The sequence below is a fragment of the Centroberyx affinis genome, unplaced genomic scaffold, assembly GCF_046629955.1.
Source record: "Centroberyx affinis isolate AG114_WGS23_722 - 3 ecotype Tasmania unplaced genomic scaffold, CSIRO-AGI_Caff_v1 ptg002986l_1, whole genome shotgun sequence".
NCBI classification, from domain to species: Eukaryota; Metazoa; Chordata; class Actinopteri; order Beryciformes; family Berycidae; genus Centroberyx; species Centroberyx affinis.
The window spans coordinates 63,842-79,607 of NW_027281092.1; the positions used below are offsets into that span (position 1 = coordinate 63,842).

The window sequence follows — 15,766 nt, forward strand, 5'->3', positions numbered from 1 at the left end:
TATCTTGCCGGACGTCTTTTCTCCAGCCCGTATTTAATGTGAACACAACACGCTCACATGTTCAGAAAAGAGTCACTCAGCTCTACCCAGGGTCATATTTCAAACCTTTTACTTGGTATTATGGTATTCTGCTTTGTTATATTGTATACAATAGAGAATGGTAGAAGAGCTGGAAGAGAGGCAAAAGTTATACAGCCATATGAAATTTTACATGTGCCTTTTAGTCTGCTTATTATCAGGATAGCCATCTCAGTTCATGCTGAAGCTTAACACAACATTGTCTCATGACCAGTCCAGACCTTGCACCTGACCTGACATGCAATCACTAATAAATTGGTACAGGGTACTGATGATTGAGGGAAGACAAACAAAGGGATGTGCCATCATATAATAGTGTTTATTACTATCATTACTCATCTTATATAAATGACACCAAGCAGCTCCTATATCAAAATGTTTTTCTTATACAGAATGAAATAATCAGTCAAGTCAAGCAGGGTTGTGGTGTGCAGTAAGATATCCTTGACAATATTGGATGTTCAAGTATAATTACAGTTGCCATTGTCATCATCGTCATCATCATGATCATGATCATCATATTTGTATAAAAACATTCAAGCCGTTGTGATAGTGACAGCAAATCATCACCAGTCCCTTTCATGAGGTTCCCTGAATGGTATGCCTAAAAGGTTAAAAACGTCCTTCTCTGCAGGTGTAGGAAGTGGAGTGCCACCGTACACCTTCGTACTACCTTGACGCAACACATCCTTGTTGAGCGAATGCTCTGATAAGCTCATGCGTTTTGTTTTTGCCATCGCCCTCATTGAGCGGTTGAAGTGTGCCGACCCGGTGAAATACATGAGAGCGCAGGCGAACTCGTTGTAGGGCACCACAATGATGTCAAGCCTGCGATGGCGGTGGCCAGGTCCTGGCAAGCGGCACACACCCATGTATTTCTTCTGCTCTCCATTATCCTCATGGCTCACCAGGTCGTCAGTCAAAAACCCTGTGTGAAAACAGTGAGAAACAGTGAGTCTTTGTTTTGATTGGTCTCATAACACCTGTGAAGGAAAACAATGGAGCTATATTTCCCCCCCAAAACAAATTGTGTGTAAAATGAATGTTGTAAAATGGTTAAATCATAAAAATTAATTTGGAAACCAAGTCAGTTCTGTAAATCTATAAACAGGATTGTAACCCATGGTTTACAAATGAAATCCTTATGTCACGACTACGTATAACTATGTACACCTTCAGTTCTAATTTTACATCTCTGTTTATACGTTTAGACATCATTTTTTTATGTTCAGACTTTTGGCTGTTTGTATCCTCACTCATAAAACACGATTCGCAAGTAGATTGTGATTTGGGTTTTCAAATCACTTTTTTTTTTTACGTTTGAAGCATTTCACAATGTTTAATTTACGTACGATTTGTTTTGGGGGAAATATACCTCCATAGCAAACTAGCCTTTGAATAAGACATGAGAAAATAATTAATATCTAGAATATGATATAGCTTACCTCTCTGATGGAGGGTCTGTAGCACTTTGCTGAAGATCCCTTTGTGGGACTTGCCATCAGGGTGAGATATGAGCACATCAACATCTCCACACGTGGCTTTTCCCCGGCGGTAGGAGCCACATGCCATCGCCAGCAGGCCTGGGTCTATGGACTGGGTCGCCTCTCTTACCTGCACACGGCCAAAAGAAAAGAAAAACCCACATAAGACGTGTTTCAGAATAGAAGACAGAAAGAGAGCCATCTGTTTTAAGAGAGAGATAACCTGCATTATTAGTCTTTTGTTCCTATATTGTGGTCGGCCCTGTATGATACGTTATATTCTAATTTCATTCATAACTGCCATTCATAACTGAAGGAACATAAATACATTGCAAAATAACTCATACAAACCAAGTTCACTACAAAAATATTATGTTTCCAGCTAGGATATTGAAAGCTTTTTTATCTTTGACTCCTCAAAAACAGAAAAGCACACTGTTTACTTTGTATGCTCTCCTAGATTTACTGTGTGCCCCCCACTGGCAAACAAGTAAGCATTTACCTCTTCCTAGCCAGAGACTGGGAGGTAGGCTAGGTAAAGCACCACATATTATTTTGACAAGCCAGAGGAAGGACACATGCTTTAGTCATCTTTCTTATGTGCACTTTCTATCTGGCAGCGCTGGAGGAAAAAGAAAATCCAAGTAATACTATATGAAAACAACTAGCGTTGTACTCAACGCTCTGGAGTGAACAGGTATCTGGCTAACTTAAGATGCAGCGAGTTTTCCCCCTTTGGGATGTTCTACTTTGCGAGAATACGGTCTGGTTTTCCCATCACCATGCAGTGAAGGAAAGCTGACACAAACTGCTTTTTCCTACCTCGAGCACTTTGCCTCAAAAGTTCTGTTATTTGAAGGTTAGAAGGGGGGGAATCTTTTTCAAAAAGATTTCACCTCTATGTAAACTTAATTAAATGCAATAGAGGTGACAAAATTAGTTTAGAATGTTAAATGTTGGCACTGTGACAAATGGAGATGCATTACCACTTTCTCAATGGCAGCCGCTTCTTCTCTGGGCATCCGGTCTAGAAGGTCGTCATAGTGCTTGAGTCCTATTTTCTGAATGTTGTTCAGGTTGGCTTTTGTGCGGATGTCCTCCAAAGTGCGGAATCCCTAACAGACAGACAAATGAATCTTTAAAGGACATTTTTAAAAGACTTGACCAGCATGTTTGGCATATGGTTCCCCTTTCAGTCTTGCCTTAGTTACTTACTAGCTTGCCTTAATTAGGAATTCATACCAGTAATTCACAGCTGAACTGTTATTCAGCACCTTTATTCATTATTGAGACATTTGTTGCTAAATAATAATTGTTTCAGATCTCCTTCCAATTAGAATGTAATTGGAAATATACTTTAAAGCCCTAGAACCCATAATTTAATGAAAATCCCATGCTTTCTGCTGAGGTATCTTTTTATTTAAAAGTCGATGTATAACACAAATTATACCCTCTGAGGAACAACATCCTCATTAGATTCCATATTAAAAAACTTCAAGACTGTTTTTCTATTATCTGACATATCTTTTGATACCAACGGGCATCTTGTAACTTGAAGGAATACTGAGCTTTGGCAAAAGGCTTTTCATGGCCACTGCCTTGTCTTGTTAGCTGAATTAAGAATCCAAACTGGATGTGAAGTTGAAGGATAATACCAGACATCACATATGGGTCTCATGCCATTCTTACCTTGATGGGAGTTTATAACACAGACTGTTGTTCTGCTTCTGTTTGTTTACTGTTTCAAAACTTCTGCACTTCCTCTTTCAGCAAGTAAGGCAATAACATCAAGCTTCCAAAGCCACTAAGTGACAACATATCTGTAATATTTTGTGTGTGTGTGTGTGTGTGTGTGTGTCTCACCTGTTGGTACCACAGCTGTGCAGTCTTTGCTCCTGCACCCCAGATATTAGTGAAAAGCTCCAGTACTGGCACAGCCTCCCCGATGTGATCTAGCTTCCGCAGATGACCGCTCTCCATGATCTCATCGATTTTGTCGGCCATGCGCTTTCCAATTCCCGGGATCTGACAAGCCTCCTGAAACAAATGAAATAGGTTCCCAATAACAGAGGAATATAATGGAATTTCAGCATTCATCTGTTAGCCTAATATCCTGAGACAGTTCAGTTTATATTGAAAATCCACTTCTGTCTCCAATGGCCAGAGACAAGACAGAAGAGTTTATCCAAACCCCCAATCTGTTGTGTGAGACAGACGGACATTTTAACTAACAATCAAATGACGATGGAAAAGGAGACCGACAGCACCCACTGTAGTATTACTTGGATACATCATATATTTTCTGACTCTGAACTGATAGGACTAGTATGAAATGTCTCTTATTATTGTCAGTTGAACAGCCGCGGACCATAAATCTTGTTGATTTATTTGTATTTAACCTTTATTTTAACAAATTCTTATTTACAGGGACGGCCTGGGAAGAGGTTAGCCTCTTGGGGAATAGGGGATAAGAATCTTGATTATCTTTTTCCCCATTTTAGGAGAAACTTGTTTATGTTCACAGTGCAGCTTGATCTGTCCACGGCCTGATAAAGAATATGTGAATTCTTAAATAGCTTAACAGCTTTAACTTTTATGAATACAACACTCTAGAGTGGCCGCCCCCTTAAGGCATCTACTTTAATGGAAAGTGAAAAAATGGATTGGATTGAAAAAAAATCTATATTCTTTATTCTCATGCAACCTGCCATAACCAACTACTATAACCAAACAGCTAACAGTGTTCTAGACATAATTAATGCTTCCAACCACATTATATTCAATTGAACTGCTCTACGCTACCTGATACGATGTGATAGGCTTGTGGTAGCTCTTGAGTGCGTTGACAGCCTTGGAGTAGCCCAGCGCCCTCCACTTGTCCCCTTGGTGAGTGTAGGCCTTGGCCAGCACTTCTAGTTTGTCTGTGATGTGCTTGTTGAAGTTATTACTTTTGGCCTGAGAGGAGTGGGCACAGACCCACTTCCTTGACACAGGCTGCTGGTGGGCAGGGTCCGCGCTGGGATCGAGGCTGGGGCCGGGAGTCTCTTCTTTGGGGTGCTGGCCACTGATCAGAGCTTCCAAGTCATTCTGTGAGACACCGTCTTCTTCTCTCAAGTCCTCTTTGCTGTCTGGGACTGTCTGAGGCTATAGCAATTTTTTTTTAAAGTGTTACATACAATAATGAAAATTCCAACATACATACGCAGAATTAATTGATATGTTGATCTGTATTCATGTTGTAGCTCTTGTCCATGTTGGCAGTGTATGATTGCTGACTGAGCGACTCAAAAACTCTATAACATAAGAACACTGTAAATTATTGTTTACTATACATAACCTATCAACCTACCATTTCTAAGGTGTCCTCTTGTTTGGCTTGATCCAACACTGGCTCTATGATAGTCTGTGTACTAGGGCAGACACTGGGCAAGTCTTCTTTAATATCTTCATGTTGTGTTTCAGAGTGCCTAAAGGGATAGAACATAAAGGATGAGATTCATGACACACTGAATTTTCTCAGATAATATCATCATCTCAATCCCACCTAAGGTTTTCCTCAAGACCATTCACATTCATTCTAAGTGGTAAATATGGTGTGTAAGTGAGAAGTAGCTACCCATTTACCATTGATTGATTTTCTGTAATGTGAGTGAAAAGAATGGTGTTACAATGTTAAGTTTACATTGGGTTCACAGGCACAAGTCCATGTCAGACACTGAAGGAAACAATATGAGTTAACCGACATCAGTTGCATTAGCTGTCTACAAAAGTACAATTAGCTCATTAACCTATTCGGACGAAGAAGGCTGTAGTCGGCTACGTCCAACAGTTGCTTCCCAGTGATGCATGAGCTCAACCAAGTGCATTTCACCAGCTGGACTCCAGAGGGCATGCAATCCACCTTCAGCAGGCGCATGGCCCTGTCACTGTCCATACTGTCATCCACAACTACATGAGTGACACCGGCACACAGCGAACTCTCAGTCTGTCCTCCATTCTGCTGGATTTGTCTCTGGAAGATCTGACATCTGGCGCTGCCTATTCCAGCAGGCAGGATGCACACTGTGACTCCGCTGAAAGTGTTGCCTGGGACAAAAGAAAGGAAGAGGATAAGAGCAAACATGTTGTGTTGTATTTTGGGAAGATCAGTATCACAGGGTCTAGATGTGAACTATTTTTATTCATCTCTTAAACACATCTTTATCTTTTTCTTCATCTTCCATTCTCTCTCTCTCTCTCTCTCTCACACACACACACACACACACACAGGATACCAACCTATGACACCAGCTTCATCAGATTTCTTCTTTAGTGGAGGTGCATCCTTTCCCTGCAGCACTCTGGCTCTTTTAACCTTGGGGAAAGCTTTCATGATCCCATGACGAGGCTCCATGTCGTCTGATGAAGGGGGGAACCCTGCAAAACCAATCCATGTTGTGATAACAGAGCTAGCGTTAGCTAACTAACTTCAGCTGACGCTAACGTTACCGACACCAAAAAGCAGTGCGTGTAGTGTTTCGATTATCTTCATTCAACTCATATATGAATCCTACTTTATTTTACGCATACTTTTGCTAATAACAAACACATTTGTAGCTGAATAATCTTTAAAAGAGTAACATATCCCTTCTTACCCCTGTTCAGATGAAAGAAAACACAAATGCAAGTTAAATGTTTGACTTCCGGGTCAATTCCTGGGTTTTAAATTTTCAGACATTTGCATCAATATTTTTAAACCTATACTCAGAGCCTAACTAAATAAAATACCATGCAAATAATAACCTTTTAAATAGTTTTATAATTTAAAATCGTAAATAATTATAGCATTCCATATTTATTTCTATTGACCTCGGTTGCCGTGGCTACGTACTGAGTCAGGAAGTGGCTCTGTGCAACAGAAACATGGCTGTACAATGCTGGGCTGATCTCCTAAAATCATCAAGGAAAACTGCTTTGATCCACGATGGTGAGTGCAACACAGAATTGTTAGTTGTTCTTACAGAAGTAATTACATTTGCCAACTGGTTAGATTTAGTGTGTTATCGTTATTTGCCTATTAGTTGTCTTCAACTTGGGTAGCTCTCCAGCTAACATTGATGTTGCCAGGCAAAAACCAGCTAGTGTACCAACTACCGGCCCTTTAGTTTAACACACTCATTTTTCTGAATGAAAATAGAAAATTAAAAACCATATCTGCCTATTTTTTGAAAGGTTCCTCTATAATGTATCGCGATCCCGCAGTTCCTTAAAAATGGTCATAAACAAGAGATACGAACATAAAACACCACGAACCTCTCAATTATTTAACTAATTTCAAGTTGAAATTTTGAAATTTTCAACCAAATAAGATCCCTATGCTCTGTGAATATTTAGGCAAACGGTTAACTAAACTGTTCCACATCAAATTACCTGTCTTCAACTTAACATTCATGTTCCCTGAGAAGAGGGCACTGACTGCCCAATGATACTTCATAATAATATTTTTGTTAAGGTATGAGGAATAAAATATGTCTCAAAATGTATCACATTTATTTTGAGAGATCTATCTGTCTATCTATCTGTTACTGTTAGCATTTCTACCCACATGACACTGAACCCTGAAATGAAATCTTTCATCCAGACAAAACACTCTACACTTGCAATAATCAAAAAATGTTTTGGGATGTATGAGAAAAAATACATTGTTTCTTCAAAGCAGTTATGTTTAACGCATGACTAGTACTTTAACTGGTATGTTTATTTGTTGCTAAAACCTAAACACATGTCTTGTGTTGTTTAGTTTTGTTCCTCTCTACATGACTATGTCTTTCCAACTTCCATCACTAGGGAAAAGGAAGATCCACTACCTCTTTACAGATGGAAAACAAATGGCAGAGGAGTATGACTTGAAAACAGATGAGCTCATTGGTAAGCTCAAGCTGAGCGACGTGTTTAAGTTTTACACTGCAAACCTATAAGCTACTGTTTTCTGAATTTCAATACATGGGATACATTTATGTATCCTCACTGTTTGGTGCCTTTCAGTGCGAAAGTGGCTTTGCAAAAGCGCACTTGGAGCTCAGGGCCAATGGGAGGTAGAGGTTGGAGAGCCGCTCACAGCCGCTGCTGCTTCTGTGGATTCGGAGGTGATCAAGGAGAACTGTTCCAATGTGGGTGAAAATGACTGTGAACCAAAACATTTTCTCATATGCACTTTTGTTGCTTTTAGCTCCCTTTGATTCCACTAATAGGAATCAAAGGGAGGAAATGCTAGTAAACGCTGTGTCTATAAGATGGATTTGCTGTTTGTTTCCATAGCCTGTATTCATGCGGAAAGACACAAAGACTAGTTTTCAGTGGAGAATCCGCAACCTTCCTTACCCCAAAGAGGTCTTCAGTGTTTCAGTGGAGCCTTCTGAGAGATGCTGCATCATAAAAACCTCAAACAAAAAGTAAGTATTGTATACGTTTTTCTTCTACCACATAGTTTGCGTACATATTTGGCCTTCTTTCCACTATTGTGCACAGTTGTTCATTTATTGCATGTAGTGTTTGGGTCTGCCCTATAGATGGCACTCTTTACAATACATTGGTCTATAGCGTGATAAACCCATGACATCCTCTCCATGTCTTTCCAGGTATTATAAGAAGTTCAGTATTCCTGACCTAGACCGAAGCCAGCTGCTGTTGGACTGTTCGTCCCTCAGCTTCACTCATGCCAACAACACTTTAATCGTCAGTGTAAGTCCTGGACAACAATGGAAAATACATCAGCCTGCATCTCTCATGCTGCGTTATCTTATGCTCTAAGTCTGATGAATGAACTGACTGTAACTTCAAATAGCTTATGCTTAGATATGAATTCATATACCACATGGATAATATACTGTTGAATGCAGGAATCTAAACAAATCAGTCTGAATAATGGCAAAATTATCTGACACATATCTCTTTTTTTGCATTTATCATAATTGGTCTCTTTGTGATTTTTAATTTCTTATTTTGCGTGTTCTCCTCCTCCATCCCAAACATGATTACAGTAAAGGATGTGCATTAGGGAGACTAGGGGGAGAATGTGGAAGTAATTACTTTTCTTTTCTCCTGTCCAGTACAAGAAACCCAAGGAGATCTTAACCCTTGAGCAGGAGCTACTGAGGGAGCTGAAGAAGCTGAAGGGGACCAGTGAAGGGGACGTCGACTGCAAAACCCAGTGAAGTCTGACTGTGGGAGAGAGGGAGCGAGCGACACCGCGCTGCATTCAAAGCAGAACCGAACGGCATCATTTTCCAATGCAGTCGGATGTGAGCTTTCATTTAGTCTCTTTCTTTATTGAATCCCTTCATTAAGAAGACCTCCGCTCAGTGCCTTGTCCATGGCTTAATGGTTCTCACTGTGTTTTGCTAATTAGGGTCCGTTTATTTGAGTTGATGAATTGGTACAGGAGCGTTGTAACTTGTTCTGACTTGTATATTTAATACAGACTTGTTCTATATTTAATACAGACTTGTTCTTCTGTGTTTTGTATTCTTTCAAATATATTTAACTATGTTGTTGAACTGTGAGTGCTTCCACAAAATATTTGATTTCTTTCACAGATAATTAACAATTTAATTTTAATTTGAGGATGACTGAAATTCCGTAACTAGTGTATCTCTTTTTGCTCCTCATTACATGTTGTCCTCCACCTACCAAACCTAGTAGGTAGCAGTTGTGAAGGGGGTCACATAACCTCCCAACCCCCCTTCCTTGATGTCCTTGTAAAACACTCAAAACACACAATGCCTCATCCCTGTTCGTTACGGGGTCACCGTTACCAGCACGTCCCATTTGTGTTAACTGAATACCCTTATGTTCCTTGCATGTAGCGGGCCACCCTGAAAGCCATTACTGAAACCTTTGGTCAGCTAGCTAGCTAGTCTTACTGTTCCCCAGAGCCGGTCCTGTGCACCGGGGGGTCACTCTGGCTTTGGGGCCTCCAACAAATACTGCATACACCCAAGTTAGAAATAGATGCAACTGTTGCACGACTTCATTCCAAATGGCTTTAATATTCTCTATCTGGAATATATAACAAAACAAAAAACACCCTGTTTAAAAACACCTAGGACTGTCAGTGGTAACAGACAAGAATATGAAATCGGCATTTCTCGCCTTTAGTTTTGCAGTCTTTTTGTGATTATATAACATGATGTATTGAAGGAGAAAAGTATAGATCCATGCTTCACAATGGCTTATTTGTCTACTTCTTTACCAAGGTCAATAAAAAAAAAACCCACTGTCCCGTCAGAAATAGTTAGACGGTGGATAAAAAAAGAACAATGCTGTTTAAAGGAAACAATGCCTTTTAAATATAGATTGTTTCAACCTTGTGATTCCTTGCATTTTTTTGCCACTCGTCCAAACCCAGAGAGCAAGTGCAAAAGGCAGAGACAAAACCACAGGTCTCTCTCACTATTGTGCTTTGTGTTCTTCCAGATGGAAAGAACAGGAGTACAACAAAACATTTTGAAACTGCTCAGTCTTGTTGTTTTGCAAGTTCTTATGATGGATTTGATGGATTTTGTTTACTGACAAAAGACAAAAATACATTAATGGATTCTTGATCGATAAGTAAATGTTTACTTGTTTGTTTGCTTGCTTGTTTTTTGTAGAAGAGTTAAGTTGATGCTAAATGAATAGAACTGTTGTGGAAGATATTTGCTGTTGAGCAGATTCACTGAATACCAAGCATACATTCTGGGGGACTAGTCAGTTTTAGTGATTTTATTTGCTGCTTTACAGTCTTCAAAGCTCGGGCTACTGTCAAAACAAATTCCTGCTGCTGAGTGCTCCAACTGCAGCAAACAACAACTAACAAATTGGACATCCAGCTCCTGCATTGTGAGAGCAGCCCAGTCTTTCTGTTCAGGGTCTTCTTCCTCCCCTGTCGTTTGGCCTCTGATGGTCATGCTCAACTGCTTCTGGGAAGAGGGTTTCTTTTCTGCCTCCCTTTCATTCCCGAATGCCTCTTCCCAGCCATTCCCCCTCTTTCAGTCGATGCCACATTTTGCCACACAGACCCCGATGCTTTTTCTGCAACCCCTCATCTCCCTCTCCGCAAACCCCCTCCAACCCCTTACCCCTCCCTGTGTGACTGGCTTCTTTTTGATAACTGACCCCTCCTCGTGTTATTATTCGAACCCACTATTGTATAACATGCCCTTTTATATGAGGTTTCACAAAGGGCCCATTTGATCAGAGGGTTACGGTGTGCGATCGTGAGAAATGCAACTACATGGTGGTAACCTTTGTTTGGGCCAAAATGGTGGGCTGACCTCATCGCTTTTAATGCATAGCCCAGGCCATTCAGGCCCAAGTCTCACTTGCTGAGCACATTGAATTCAGTAGCCTGTCACAGATATTGCCCCTCAGTTATCTGGGTCTCCAGCTTGAAGAGGAAGAAGAAAAAAAAACAACAGTTTTTGAGGGCAGCCAGCAATGTATGCTAGCTTTCCATCCCAAAACCAAGAGAAAAGCCAAGCAGCTTGTTAACTGATTCTTTAGTGGTTTTAATATACACTCTACAATAAATATTTCCATCATTTAAAGTAATTTACATTTTTTACAGTAAAAATATATTCATATATGTAGAAAAACAGGTTAAAAAAATGCACCAAAATGGCCTCCTAAAGGCAAAATAGCATGTCTACTGAGACTCATAGATGCTGCAACCGCAAGGTAATCCACAGATAGCTGCCATGTCTATGTTCATGTGTTTTCATTTCTCTTCCAAACATTCTTTGTTGCTGGGCGGCTAATTTCTAACCCAAAGTGTCCATTCATCCAATGTCATTGAGCTCTTCAGTACTTTAATTGTCCCCTGATTTAATAAGAAATAAATCTCCCCTAAATTCTCCTGTCTGACGTGGAAATAACTAGCAGATTAGATAGTCAATGTTTAGATACAATCCAGTACAAAGCATTACATAATGAGTCCACACAGTGGGGCAGAAAGTGTAGCGGTGGCCACTTGATGGTAAAAGTTAATTTTGCTGGGAAACACTTGTTTCCTCCTATAGTGGTTCTTCCTTGTTGGTTTATCCCACTCCACAGTTCTTCTTCAGTGGTTTCATTTCTCAGCGGCCCCCTGAGCGTTGGTGATGGGAATGTTTAGTCCTCTTGCTGAAAGGATGGACGGGGACAGGGAGAGGAAGAACATCAAACGGTCTTCTCTCACTCAACAAGTGCCCCCTGGGTAGGCGCTTCATGAAGTGGGCCTCTCTCTGGTGCTGCTTGGTCCTGGAGGCTTTCCTCGGACGCCCCTTGCGTGTGAAAGCCATGTACCAGCCCTCGTACTTGGCGTTCTGGAGCGCTGTGTAGTTGTTTTCCAGAACAATCTCGGTGAAGATGCAGTCTTTGCCTCTGCCTTTCCGCTGGGAAGAGAAGGGGGGGAGAAGTTGAGGTATTTTGGATGATTCCCAGGATGTGGAAATATTGTCCTTACTTCCAGACAATTAAATACCTATGAAACCCTGAGAGCACTGCTCAGGCAAGTCTTACAATCAAATTAACCTGGCTTCAGTCGTGTCTCAACAAATGTTCATAAGCTGCTATTTAGAAGAGAGAGACAACTTTTCACAATGCTGGTATAGTCATACGCAGCCAAAAAACGATTAATTCCAAATTACCTTGCCGATCAGCTTCCCCTTCTTGTTCATACATATGTAGTATCCTGTCTTCGCCCCTTTAATACGAATACGACTTCCAAAAGAGTCTGTCTCCACTTCCAGTTTAGCTGCATAGACGCACAAAACACAAACAATGAGATGACAGTTCTGGGATGGTGCATATACACAGATTATGATGTTATGAGACGAATTACACCGTGTGGATGCATCCTGTACAGTAGTAGCTGCTATACTTTGACTGTAATAGACTGTAATAAAGTGGAATTACATCATGTCATCATGAAGGGCACTAACTAGTCTTTGTGTTAATTTGTTCTGAGCGCTATCATGACCAGTGGCTTTAACAGAATTACAGATGACAAACACAAACCCTCTCTTAACCCTTTTATGACACGGCAGCCGTTTTTTTTAACAAAGCATGCAAGTCTTCCAAAATAGCACCAAATGATAGTGATTTTGCACGGTGCGATTGTCATTGAATGGCTGTAAATGCTGTGCTGTGATGCAGTTCAGACCGGGGATAAAGGAGAGAGTGAGAATACTGCGGTCAGGGACACAGCCACCAGCACAGAGCAGTGGTTAGATCTGGGCCTGTTACAAGAGTGACACCCACTTAGGATGTGTAGCCTATGCAGTGTGTGTGTGACTGAGTGTGTGTGTGTGTGTGTGTGTGTGTGCATACATGTGTGTGTACGTGTTTGTGCGTGCCTGCATGTGTGAATGTGTGTAGGAGAAATTTAAAAGACAAAAGAGCACACAGGAGAGGCGACCAGAGGAAAAGGGATAAAGTGAAGATGCTGACTTCACCGCCTCTTATAAATTGAGTCATACATTGAGTTGTAAAGCAATGAAAATTCCTCATAAAATGACCCTCCAAAAAGCGGGCAGCCGGCATTGAGAGGTGGATGGATGGTGGTAGCTGTGGTGGAAAGATGGCTAGACACACCAAAATGCTTTGGTGACAGGAATTTGCTCCCTTTAAATTTAAGACAGTTTTTCCCTGCAAGAAGTAAAAAAAAAAGTCCTTGCCTAGATTCCATCATAACAGGTGTCACACACTTTGTCCATATACTAAATAATTTTACACCACCAGACACTAAAGAAATAAATAATCTTCATATAAGGCCATAAAAGAAGGCAACACTGTCGCTGCCACAAACGATGTTTACAATTGCTACCACTGTTTCTCTTGGCTGAAACATTTTCCTAAATGCTTCCAAAAACGACATAATTTCTACTGCTTTTCAACACTGTCCCGCGCCATTGATTTCAAACAATTCTCGATTTTTCAAGGTGAAAATGTTTCTTTTTTTTTTTTTACAATTTTCACAGGGTTCAAAAGCACTGAAATGTAAAGCCAGTGGGCCCAAGCTGTCATCGGTTTTGATTGATTTGTTCATAACATAGTCTTCAAATAAAGTTGCTTCATTATTTAAGAGACAATAAAAACTGCTCTCCCTGAATGAATTAACATATGTGGACCTTTGTTCAGCTGACTTCTGCAACGCATTACATATGCAGCAACGAACGTCGATTAAAAGAGCAAGGTTCAAGGTTGTGAGGATAGAAGTCATATTAGTCATATTAGTTTTTGTAGCCACTTCAGAGAGGGTAAGCTTTTCAGAAAATTTGAAAAAGGTGAAACTAGGATGAATTATAATGTATTTTTCCTGATATTTTGTGCGCGCTAACAACTGCCGAATTGCTCCTGCCGCTTGTCCTATAAGCCGTGTAACAAACAGTGTAAATGGACACTGAATAATGCTTTCTACAATTTGGATTGATGTCAATTCTCTTTAAGACAACATTTACCACACATAGCCTATCTCTTATTCCAACTTCTCATGTCCTGGTTTGCTCGTCGCTTTATTCTTACCATGCACTGCCCCGTCGTCTCCGTTGGCGTTGACTCTCTTGTTGCCCAGGACCTGGACGTGTTTGCCGCTGGTCCGGCTGTACAGCTGGTAGGTGCGAGTCAACCTGCGGCTCGTCCGGTCCGACAGCCGGCTCTGCTCGGTCACATGGTGCTTGAAATTAGGAGGGGACTGCACAGTGTTCTGCCGGACAGTACAAAGCACACATAATGAAACATGTTATCTATTTTTTAAATATAGGCCTAATTGAATTTTAATTTTCAAGTTAAAAAAAAATCAGCTGTGTCTAAGCCTGCCAGTTTAACAGCCAAGGCCTTGGCCTAACGCCTGTACTTAGTTAATATTATTTCATTCATCAAACTCAGACGAAAGCATTTATTTTTAAAGCGGATTTTTGTGAATTTGCATCAGGCATGGCTATTGTAGAAAAAAAAATCCCCTCTGGAAGTGGTTCGTTTTCGGGGAGATGCCTGGATGGCCGCTGTCCTCACTCGGGATGACATATCCCTCTGATAGGTTGTTTTTACCAGCGATGATCTTTCACCCCTGTCTCCCCGGACTATTTCCCTTAACAGTTCTTTTTTTCAATTCAGCCATACTCCATCCACATATGTTTTAACAATTACCTTTTAGGCTGCAGCTTACCTCTTTTCAAGATGTTTGAATTGTTGCCAATTGCCATAGCACTCATAGTAAAATGTTTTCATTGTTATTGCACCCTATTGCAGATGTAGAGACGGTGGACTAAGCCACCAAGCATGTAGCCTAAATACTTGTTAGGTTTTACTTAGTTAATGAAGAAACTATTTGTAGGAGTAATGAAACATTAATGCCTTTTACTGAAGTGAAAATATGAGTTACCTGTGCGTAAAAGCAAAGCGCCGTGAATTGAAGTAACCTAAGGGGAAAAAGAAAAAAAAACTTAAAACGTCTAACCTATATATTTAATAACTTGCATAGACAACTATTATGTTGACATTCGTGTCTCCTTGAAATGTCTTTACTTACAGATAACCTAATCTTGATGTTCTAAGCCTCATCTTGAAATAAGTCAAATATTGCTTCATGAATACTCCGCTGATTCAGTGCTGGAGCCTCTTGGAAATAAAGTTCCTCCTGATGGGAATTTCAACTCAGCGTTATCCCCCTCCTGTTACATATGGAAGGTGATAGTCCCGACAATTGAGAGATCCAGAACTGACGGGGTCCCAGGTAGGATCCACTCATTGATAGCTTGACAATAAAAAGTCCAGAAGATTTAAACTCGTCGCGGAGCCGATCCAAACTGAAAGTCCGGAGAAAGAGTTGCTGTCATCAGACGACGTGGTTTCACGACCTCCATCAAATCCTTCTTGTGTCAATCACTCGGCTCAGCAGTGAAGGTCTTGATTAACGTTTTAAGTTGAAATAAATCCCCTTTGAGTTTCAACAACGGTGCAGTGACGAGCGTGGATGGATTTTCTTTACGCACGAATCATTATCTTTACGCATCAGCGGCAAGATGCACATACATTTTGGCAACATGAGTGATGAAAATAGAAAAAAATTGAATGGAGTAAACGAGTGCCAACATAGCTTTATTTGTTTTCTGTGCAATTATAGCAATGACGGTACTGTCTCTAAGATATGCTGATAGTGCCCGGATAGCAGAACTCCAACGTCAACCTTCCTCCCACACGTGTAT

The 15,766-nt window shown here is 40.7% G+C and overlaps 3 protein-coding genes across 4 annotated transcripts; 1 reads left to right on the plus strand and 2 right to left on the minus strand.

Annotated features, from left to right (window-relative positions):
- Nucleotides 1–260: 260 nt before the first annotated feature.
- poll (polymerase (DNA directed), lambda) lies at nucleotides 261–6,234 on the minus strand. Of its 2 annotated transcripts, none has more exons than XM_071537161.1 (9): nucleotides 6,197–6,234; nucleotides 5,841–5,978; nucleotides 5,351–5,648; nucleotides 4,912–5,029; nucleotides 4,365–4,706; nucleotides 3,426–3,599; nucleotides 2,552–2,677; nucleotides 1,524–1,692; nucleotides 261–1,006 (listed from the first exon to the last, which is right to left on the minus strand). In XM_071537161.1, the coding sequence occupies exons 2-9, from the start codon at nucleotides 5,953–5,955 to the stop codon at nucleotides 645–647; spliced, it is 1,704 nt and encodes a 567-aa protein (XP_071393262.1). In that variant the 5' UTR covers nucleotides 5,956–5,978; nucleotides 6,197–6,234; the 3' UTR covers nucleotides 261–644. The 2 variants fall into 2 exon arrangements, with proteins under 2 accessions (XP_071393262.1, XP_071393261.1); XM_071537160.1 differs by having other exon boundaries at nucleotides 2,549–2,677.
- A 210-nt stretch (nucleotides 6,235–6,444) lies between these two features.
- On the plus strand, nucleotides 6,445–10,040 carry dpcd (deleted in primary ciliary dyskinesia homolog (mouse)). Its single transcript, XM_071537162.1, has 6 exons — nucleotides 6,445–6,528; nucleotides 7,389–7,469; nucleotides 7,587–7,711; nucleotides 7,860–7,993; nucleotides 8,180–8,282; nucleotides 8,651–10,040. The coding sequence occupies exons 1-6, from the start codon at nucleotides 6,465–6,467 to the stop codon at nucleotides 8,753–8,755; spliced, it is 612 nt and encodes a 203-aa protein (XP_071393263.1). The 5' UTR covers nucleotides 6,445–6,464; the 3' UTR covers nucleotides 8,756–10,040.
- A 1,616-nt stretch (nucleotides 10,041–11,656) lies between these two features.
- On the minus strand, nucleotides 11,657–15,149 carry fgf8b (fibroblast growth factor 8b). The gene is made up of 5 exons (XM_071537157.1): nucleotides 15,091–15,149; nucleotides 14,944–14,980; nucleotides 14,085–14,265; nucleotides 12,209–12,315; nucleotides 11,657–11,953 (listed from the first exon to the last, which is right to left on the minus strand). The coding sequence occupies exons 1-5, from the start codon at nucleotides 15,147–15,149 to the stop codon at nucleotides 11,657–11,659; spliced, it is 681 nt and encodes a 226-aa protein (XP_071393258.1).
- Nucleotides 15,150–15,766: the final 617 nt, after the last annotated feature.

Excerpts from the sequence above, each read along its gene's own strand:
- poll (XM_071537160.1), bottom strand. The coding sequence starts at position 5,955 with ATGGAGCCTCGTCATGGGATCATGAAAGCTTTCCCCAAGGTTAAAAGA. Across the intron at positions 3,600-4,364 it reads AGCCTATCACATCGTATCAG|GAGGCTTGTCAGATCCCGGG; the intron begins GTAGCGTAGAGC and ends CATTTGTTTCAG. Across the intron at positions 2,678-3,425 it reads CACAGCTGTGGTACCAACAG|GGATTCCGCACTTTGGAGGA; the intron begins GTGAGACACACA and ends TCTGTCTGTTAG.
- dpcd (XM_071537162.1), top strand. The coding sequence starts at position 6,465 with ATGGCTGTACAATGCTGGGCTGATCTCCTAAAATCATCAAGGAAAACT. Across the intron at positions 7,712-7,859 it reads TCAAGGAGAACTGTTCCAAT|CCTGTATTCATGCGGAAAGA; the intron begins GTGGGTGAAAAT and ends TTGTTTCCATAG. Across the intron at positions 8,283-8,650 it reads ACAACACTTTAATCGTCAGT|TACAAGAAACCCAAGGAGAT; the intron begins GTAAGTCCTGGA and ends TCTCCTGTCCAG.
- fgf8b (XM_071537157.1), bottom strand. The coding sequence starts at position 15,149 with ATGAAGCAATATTTGACTTATTTCAAGATGAGGCTTAGAACATCAAGA. Across the intron at positions 14,981-15,090 it reads ACATCAAGATTAGGTTATCT|GTTACTTCAATTCACGGCGC; the intron begins GTAAGTAAAGAC and ends TTTTCCCCTTAG. Across the intron at positions 11,954-12,208 it reads AGGGGAAGCTGATCGGCAAG|CGGAAAGGCAGAGGCAAAGA; the intron begins GTAATTTGGAAT and ends TTCTCTTCCCAG.